We start from the raw sequence: 8,944 nt of genomic DNA, 5'->3' as shown, positions 1-8,944 counted from the left end.
GTGTTGTTCAACTATTGAAAATAACATCCAAATACAAGTATTTGCAATTTGATGTTGCATGGCCCCGCAATTTGATGTTGCATCACCCCGAACATGGTTTTTTTTTGGAGCCCAACTGTTGGCTCAGAGACGTATTTACTTTTAGCAGTAACTTTTGTCGGAATAACTCCAGAGCTGACGTACGCAGCTATTGGCGTTCAATGATGTAAAAAAAAAGCTATTGTCGTTCAAAATAAAACAAACAATATTTCACGGATAACTAGTGACTTGAGAGGGCACGGAAGCACAGGAGCATGAAAGACATTTACGAAAAATTTAACTGTCATGAATCTAATATAAATCTTGATAGAATCCATGTGCATGCACAAAAATAATCGAGGGTCAATATATTAAACAAATTCACGCGATTTGGCTTCTTGGCTATGATGCGCAACTGCCCTAGAAGTGTGTACATCTGTGTAATTTGCTCATAAAATACAATTAACTGCAAGTAGCTACCCTTAAAAAAAACTGAAAGTAGCTAATTTGTTCAGCATGCAAGATGAAGTAAGCTAACTCGCCTATAAAATTGGAAATGATGCTATGGATGTCCTCAAGTAGCACTAACTTGCGACTTTATGGTGTGATCCCTGTCTCTTAAAAAATGGAGGGAGAAAGAAAGAAAATATACTTTTAAAATGAAAAGGAAAAAAAATCAGAAGTAGTGTTCCAAGTTGAACTCGAAATTTGCTAGGAGGCTCTGCTCTTGGCAGGGCAGCGAGAACTCATACTCCAGCAGCACGTCGTGCTGCCGCTCCATCTCCGCGAAGGCCGGCTCCGCCTTGGCCAAGTACAGCACCTCGCCATCGAGCACGCTTCCCACCTCGCCGTCGAGCATGCTGCCCACCTCACCGCCGTAGCTCCGGTTGCTGCTGTTGCTGGAGCTCTCCCCGTAGCCCAGGTTTTCCGGGACGTCCAGCACGCAGCTGTAGTCCGCGGCGCCGAACCCGGCGTCTTCGTCCGCGCCCTCCTTTCCACCGCATAACTGGCCGTACAATGCCGCCGCGTTGGCCGCGCCGAGGTCGTCGGCGAACCCGGCGCCGTAGTCGGCGCACACCGGGAACGGGTCAAACACCGCCGACTGCTTCGGAGCGAGGCTGCCGTCGGCCGCCGCGGTATGGGGCTTACTGTCTTCCCCTTCTGTGTCCGGCAATGCCGCCGTGGCCATGTCGGCGGTGCCCATGGGCTTGTGCGTGGCCGGGTCGATGCCCTGCTGCCGGAGCTTCTTCTTGATGCAGCTGTTCCAGAAGTTCTTGATTTCGTTGTCCGTCCGGCCCGGCAGGTGCGACGCGATCTGTGACCACCTGCACGCACACCCTATGCATCAGTAATTGAGTATGTTTTCCCAAATCTTTCCTCTAGCTCGAATCCACCTCTGTACTGAAAAATCTATACGAACTGAATGCATTGCGCGGAGCCGCGGACATACCTGTTGCCGATGATCTGGTGGAGCGCGACGATGTGGTCTTCCTCCTGCTGCGAGAAGCAGCCGTGCTTGAGGTCGGGGCGGAGGTAGTTGATCCACCGGAGGCGGCAGCTCTTGCCGCAGCGGTTCAGCCCGGCCAGCCTGGGGACGGAGCTCCAGCAGCCGACGCCGTGCCGGATGATGTGGTTGTAGAGCTTCTCGTCCTCCTCGGGCGACCACAGCCCCTTGCGGAGCTTGGGCTGCACCACGCCGCCGGACGACGGACGTCCCATTCTATTGATCCCTCTCCGGCAGCTGAACTAGGCAACGTGGATGGACGGATGGAGGTAATGGCGATCGGTATGTATGATGGACCGACGGTTGCTTCCTCCGGATCGATGGTTGCCTGGTGGGTATGTATGGTCGGGTATATATGGGGGAGGCGTGCGTGGCAAGAACCGCAAGCTCACTCGGCGAGAGAGAGTGAGTGAGGTGAGGCAGCGATCAAGTAGGCTCGAAGCAAGGCGAAGACGCAATGGATTGGAGCTCAAGACACCTGCGGTTTGGCGCGCGGCAGGATAAGAGCATCTTCAACAGACGCCCAACGCGCAGCGCGCTAAAAAACAGAATAGAGCGCCGGATGAGCCAACTTTTACGTGCGGCGCTGGGCTGGCTTTGGCCGCCGCAAATTAAGCGCGCCCGAGCCGCTCCAGCAGGCGCTCTATATTTTTTTTCCTTTTTTTACTATGATTCGGTATATATTTGACTCTGATAGTACAAATGTGACACATAGCCTCCTCCTACGATACAAAATAGTGCATAGATAGTTCACATAGCCTTCTCCTACAATACAAAACAAAAAACAACTACTACTCGTTATCCTCCGACACGACTCTGCCTCGGTGATGTTCTTCTCTAACGTCTGAACGTAGGCGTCAAGGAACCGCTCGTCGTTGGAGTCGCAGGACGACGCATCTCCTAGCACGATGTTGAATTTAGTGATCGTCTTCTGCGTTCGCCTATCCTCGCGATAGGCAGCTCGCTCCTCCCTCCTCTCCTGCCTCTCCGCCCTCCTCTCGGCAAAGAATTGTTGCTCGTTGATGATGTCTTGCGGGAAGCGTTGGCGCCACAGCGCCATGGCTTCCTCGTCCATCTCGGCCAGGCTGAGACGGCGCTCGCGCCTCCGGTTCTCGCGACGATCCTCGTCGGTGATAAGCCCCGGGGGAGGCGCCAACTCATGTGCCCGCTCCCGTGTCGTCGCGTCCGGGAAGTTCATGTCCCAACGGGACCGCCGGAGGCGCCACGCCGCAGCGTCGTACGCGCGGGCGCCCTCCTGGGTGGTGTCGAAGGTTCCGAGGCCGAGGCGCACGTCGCCGGACCGAATTTCGATAGAGTAGGTGCCGGACGGACGCACGCGGACGCCGCGGTAGCCCAAAGCTCCCCGGCGACGCGGCGGCATGGTGCCACGGTGGTGGCGTGTCGGCGGCGAGGAGAGAAAGCGGTAGAGGGAGCAACGAGAGAGCGAGAGAGAGCGGCAGATGGCGCTGCAATTTTATAGGCGCGCCGGACGCGGTGCGCCAAATCTAGCGCACGAGCTATTTTTTTTCTTTCGTACGGGCGCAATTATTTTCTGCGCGCTAGTTTCCCGCGTCCGCCGGAGCGTGCGAAAACGTCCCTCACGCGCTAAAATGACATTTTACTCTGTGCACGCATCTTTTGACGCGGCTGTTGGAGATGCTCTAAAATCGGGCGCGCTCTCGCGGAGGGGAGGGAGCACCGGAGCGGAGACAGGCCCGGGCACTGTGTCAGGGAGAGACGCCAGAAGGTTTGTTGGTTTGTTGGGGACGTGGCTTCACAAGAAGGAAGCCCTTCTTTTCTCTCCGAGAGCTCCACAGTCCACACTGTAGATTAAGTGCGACGCTGCTAATTAAGCCCCCAACGGTAGCCCATCAATGCGGCCTGGGACCTGCGTGCTTTGCTATCCCAGTGGCTATCAATTAAGAATCGCGTCACGGCAGTGCACTAATAATGCGTTTCGATTACGGAAAAGCTCGCATGATTTTTGAGCTGAGAAGGAGAGATCACTGCTCATCAGGTCATGCTCCAGCTAACTGAGCGTCAAGTAATCACCGGCGGATTAACCTCAACGATCGCGTCGGGGGAACCAACGGCCGGCCTGCCCGTGCCGACCTTCAAGTTCCATCTGATACGCGTGCATGGGGGCCAAAGAACGTCTCGTCCACTGTGCCGGTGCGCGTCCAGATACAGAGATCGATCGGTGGATGGACTCCGTGCGCCCCAGACAGACGCACCTAGTCAAATCGAAACGATGCAAATGTGGTAAAAAAAATCGGGTCACTGCTGTCCGCCTGTCTGTCTGTCTGCCTGACTGATTGACAGCGGCTGGCCGGACCCGGCCGGCCGGCGACGGGTGGAGCTGCACTGTCGTTCCAGAAGCAGTGAGGAGAAATTAACGCGGTGTCATCACTTCGCACCAGTGCTTATTACTGATTAAAAGGTCCTTTACTAAGCTCGATGCTGCTGCCTGCTGGTGCTGGACTATCGGTCGATGGATCGTTTTCATGTTTGCTTCGTGGCGACAGCGACAATGGCGTCTCCGGGGTAGTAGTTAATCAAAGCTGCCCAGCCCGTCCCGGCGATGATCTCACAATCACGATCGACACTCCATAGACGAGACAAAACCCTCAGTATATCGACGTATCTGTCGGTGAAATGCAAAAATTAAGAGCATCTACAGCCGGGCACCCAAAACCGGCCTCAAACGTCCGGCGGCCTGCCCGGTGACCGACCGGACATCATTTTTTGACCCAGACAGGCCTCTTAAATGTGCCTCAAACGCCCGGCAAGACCGACACTCCTCGTATCCAGCCTAAATATGGCATGAATATGGGGGCGTCCGGGCACATCCGTCACATCAGTCGGACAACGGGATCCACGCGTGAACACCCGAAAATCCAGCCATCCGACGGATGTCGCGTCCATCGTCGCGGTGTGAACGCCGCGTGGCACCGCTCCGACTCGCCGTCGGAGACCAAATCCGGCTATTTAAGCTGGCCGGCGTCCCGCAACCCTAACACATCCACCTCCCCCTTCTCCCTGTCGCCGGTCCGAGCACATCCACCTCCTACCTCTCCGCGTCGCCAGTCCAAGCCCATCCACCTTCTCGTTCTCCCGCTCCGGCGCTCCGCCCACGCTCTGGTGCTTCACCATAGTCTGAAGCTGAAGGAAATATGCCCTACAGACAATAATAAAGTTGTTGTTTATATTTCCTTATATCATGATAAATGTTTATTATTCATGCTAGAGTTGTATTAACCGGAAACTTAGTACATGTGTGAATACATAAACAAAACAGAGTGTCCCTAGTATGCCTCTACTTGACTAGCTCGTTAATCAAAGATGGTTATGTTTTCTAACCATAGACATGTGTTGCCATTTTATGAGCGGGATCACATCATTAGAGAATGATGTGATGGACAAGACACATCTGTTAGCTTAACATTATGATCGTTACAGTTTTATTGCTACTGCTTTCTTCATGACTTATACATGTTCCTCTGACTATGAGATTATGCAACTCCCGAATACCGGAGAAACACCTTGTGTGTTATCAAACGTCACAATGTAACTGGATGATTATAAAGATGCTCTACGGGTATCTCTGAAAGTGTTTGTTGGGTTGGCATAGATCAAGATTAGGATTTGTCACTCCGTGTATCGGAGAGGTATCTCTGGGCACTCTCGGTAATGCTCATCACATTAAGCCTTGCAAGCAATGTGACTAATGAGTTAGTTATAGGATGAAGCATTACAGAACGAGTAAAGAGCCTTACCGGTAACGAGATTGAACTAGGTATGATGATACCGGCGATCGAATCTCGGCAAGTAATATAACGGTGACAAAGGGAACAACGTATGTTGTTGTGCGGTTTGACCGATAAAGATCTTCGTAGAATATATAGGACCCAATATGAGAATCCAGGTTCCGCTATTGGTTATTGACTGAAGATATGTCTCGGTCATGTCTACATAGTTCTCGAACCCGTAGGGTCCGCACGCTTAACGTTCGATGACGATTTGTATTGAGAGTTATGTGTTTTTGATGACTGAAGTTTGTTCGGAGTCCCGGATGAGATCACGGACATGACGAGGAGTCTCGAAATGGTCGAGGCATAAAGATTGATATATTGGAAGGTTATGTTCGGACACCGGAAAGGTTTCGGAAGGGTTCGGACATTTTCCGGAGTACCGAGAGGTTACCGGAACCCCCTGGGAGAGTATTGGGCCTTCATGGGCCTTAGTGGGAAGAGGAGGTCGCCGGCTAGGAGGTGCCCTCCCCCTTGCCAAACCGAATTGGACTAGGGGAGGGAGTGCCCCCCCCCTCTTTCCTTCTCCCTCTCTCTTTCCCTTCCCTCTTCTCCTACTCCCGAAAGGAAGAGGAATCCTACTTGGACTAGTAGGACTCCCCCCTTTGGCGCGCCCCTCTAGGTCGGTCGCCTCCTCCCTCCCTCCTTTATATATGGGGGCGGGGGGCACCCCAAAGCACAACATACAATCTCTTAGCCGTGTGTGGTGCCCCCCTCCACAGTTTAACACCTCGGTCATATTGTCGTAGTGCTTAGGCGAAGCCCTGCGCCGGTAACTTCATCAACACCGTCGCCACGCCATCGTGCTGAAGGAACTCTCCCTCGACCCTCTACTGGATCTAGAGCTCGAGGGACATCATCGTGCTGAACGTGTGCTGAACACGGAGGTGCCGTACGTTTGGTACTTGGATCGGTTGGATCGTGAAGACGTTCGACTACATCAACCACGTTACTAAACGCTTCCGCTTTTGGTCTACGAGGGTACGTGGACACACTCTTCTGTCTAGTTGCTTTGCATATCCTAGATAGATCTTGTGTGTTCGTAGGAAATGTTTTGAATTACTACATTCCCCAACAGTGGCATACGAGCCAGGTTTATGCGTAGATGATATATGCACGAGTAAAACACAAAGAGTTGTGGGCGATAATAGTCCTACTGCTTACCACCAACTTCTTACTTTGATTCGACTGTATTGTTGGATGAAGCGGCACGGACCGACATTACATGACCGCGTTCATGAGACTGGTTCTACTGACGTGCTTTGCACATAGGTGGCTGGCGGGTGTTTGTTTCTCCAACTTTAGTTGAATTGAATTTGACTACGGCAGGTCCTTGTTGAAGGTTAAAACAACACACTTGGCAAAAAATCATTGTGGTTTTGATGCATAGATAAGACCGGTTCTTGCTAGAAGCCCGTAGCAGCCACGTAAAACTTGCAACAACAAATTAGAGGATGTCTAACTTGTTTTTGCAGGGCTTGTTGTGATGTGATATGGTCAAGACATGATGTGATATAAATTTTTGTATGAGATGATCATGTTTTGTAATAGAGTTATCGGCAACTGGCAGGAGCCATATGGTTGTCACTTTTATTGTATGAAATGCAATCGCCATGTAATTGCTTTACTTTATCACTAAGCGATAGTGATGGTCGTAGTAGCAATAGTTGGCGAGACGAGAACGATGCTACAATGGAGATCAAGGTATCAAGCCGGTGATGATGGAGATAATGACGATGCTTCAGTGAGGGAGATCACGAGCACAAGATGATGATGGCCATATCATTTCCCATATTATGATTGCATGTGATGTTTATCCTTGATGCATCTTATTTTTGCTTAGTACGGCGATAGCATTATAAGATGATCCCTTACTAAATTTCAAGGTATAAGTGTTATCCCTGAGTATGCACCATTGCTACAGTTCGTCGTGTCGAGACACCACGTGATGATCGGGTGTGATAAGCTCTACGTTCACATACAAGAGGTGCAAGCCAGTTTTGCACGTGCAGAATACTCGGGTTAAACTTGAAGAGCCTAGCATATGCAGATATGGCTTTGGAACACTGAAACCGAAAGGTCGAACGTGAATCATATAGTAGATATGATCAACATAGTGATGTTCACCATTGAAAACTACTGCGTCTCACATGATGATCGAACATGGTTTAGTTGATTTCGATCACGTGATCATTTAGATGAGTAGAGGGATGTCTATCTAAGTGGGAGTTCTTAAGTAATATGATTAATTGAACTTTAATTTATCATGAACTTAGTCCTGATAATTTTTGCATGTCTATGTTGTTGTAGATCAATGGCCTGTGCTACCATTCCCTTGAATTTTAATGCTTTCCTAGAGAAAGCTAAGTTGAAAGATGATGGTAGCAATTACACGGACTGGGTCCGTAACTTGAGGATTATCCTCATTGCTGCACGGAAGAATTACGTCCTGGAAGCACCCCTAGGTGTACCACCTACGCCAGCAACTGCAGACATTGTGAATGCCTGACAGACGCGTGTTGATGACTACTCGATAGTTCAGTGTGCCATGCTTTATGGCTTAGAATCCGGACTTCAAAGACATTTTGAACATCATGGAGCATATGAGATGTTCCAAGAGTTGAAGTTAATATTTCAAGCAAATGCCCGAGTTGAGAGATATGAAGTCTCCACCAAGTTCTATAGCTGCAAAATGGACAAGAATAGTTCTGTCAGTGAACACATACTTAGAATGTCTGGGTACCATAACCACTTGGACTCAGTTGGGAGTTAATCTTCCTGATGATAGTGTCATTGACAGAGTTCTTCAATCACTGCCACCAAGCTATAAAGGCTTCGTGATGAACTATAATATGCAAGGGGTGACGAAAACGATTCCCGAGCTCTTCACAATGCTAAAGGCTGTGGAGGTAGAAATCAAGAAGGAGCATCAAGTGTTGATGGTTAACAAGACTACTAGTTTCAAGAAAAAGGGCAAAGGGAAGAAGGGGAACTTCAAAGAATAGCAAGCAAGTTGCCACTCCCGGGAAGAAACCCAAGTCTGTACCTAAGCCTGAAACTGAGTGCTTCTACTGCAAAGGGACTGGTCACTGGAAGTGGAACTGCCCCAAGTATTTGGCGGATAAGAAGGATGGCAAAGTGAAAGGTATATTTGATATACATGTTATTTGTGTACCTTACTAATGCTCGTAGTAGCGCCTGGGTATTTGGTACTAGTTCTGTTGCTCATATTTGCAACTCGAAACAAGGGCTACAGATTAAACGAAGATTGGCTAAGGATGAGGTGACGATGCGCGTCAGAAATGGTTCCAAGGTCGATGTGATTGCCATCGACACGCTACCTCTACATCTACCTTTGGGGTTAGTTTTAGACCCCAATAATTGTTATTTGGTGCCAGCGTTGAGCATGAACATTATATCTTGATCTTGTTTAATGTGAGACGGTTATTCATTTAAATCAGAGAGTAATGGTTGTTCTATTTATATGAGTAATATCTTTTATGGTCATGCACCCTTGTTGAGTGGTCTATTTTTGTTGAATCTCGATCATGGTGATACACATGTTCATAATATTGAAGCCAAAAGATGCAAAGTTGATAATGATAGTGCAACT

At 49.7% G+C, this 8,944-nt stretch overlaps 1 protein-coding gene across 1 annotated transcript; it reads right to left on the bottom strand.

Annotated features, from left to right (window-relative positions):
• Positions 1 to 344: 344 nt before the first annotated feature.
• Positions 345 to 1,826, bottom strand: LOC119349283 (myb-related protein Hv33-like). The gene is made up of 2 exons (XM_037617308.1): positions 1,469 to 1,826; positions 345 to 1,343 (listed from the first exon to the last, which is right to left on the bottom strand). The coding sequence occupies exons 1-2, from the start codon at positions 1,735 to 1,737 to the stop codon at positions 695 to 697; spliced, it is 918 nt and encodes a 305-aa protein (XP_037473205.1). The 5' UTR covers positions 1,738 to 1,826; the 3' UTR covers positions 345 to 694.
• Between the last annotated feature and the right edge of the window lie 7,118 nt (positions 1,827 to 8,944).

This window comes from Triticum dicoccoides, chromosome 1B (genome assembly GCF_002162155.2).
Source record: "Triticum dicoccoides isolate Atlit2015 ecotype Zavitan chromosome 1B, WEW_v2.0, whole genome shotgun sequence".
Classification (NCBI taxonomy): domain Eukaryota; kingdom Viridiplantae; phylum Streptophyta; class Magnoliopsida; order Poales; family Poaceae; genus Triticum; species Triticum dicoccoides.
Note: the sequence above shows the minus strand (reverse complement) of the source record. Positions and strands in the feature narration are given on the sequence as shown.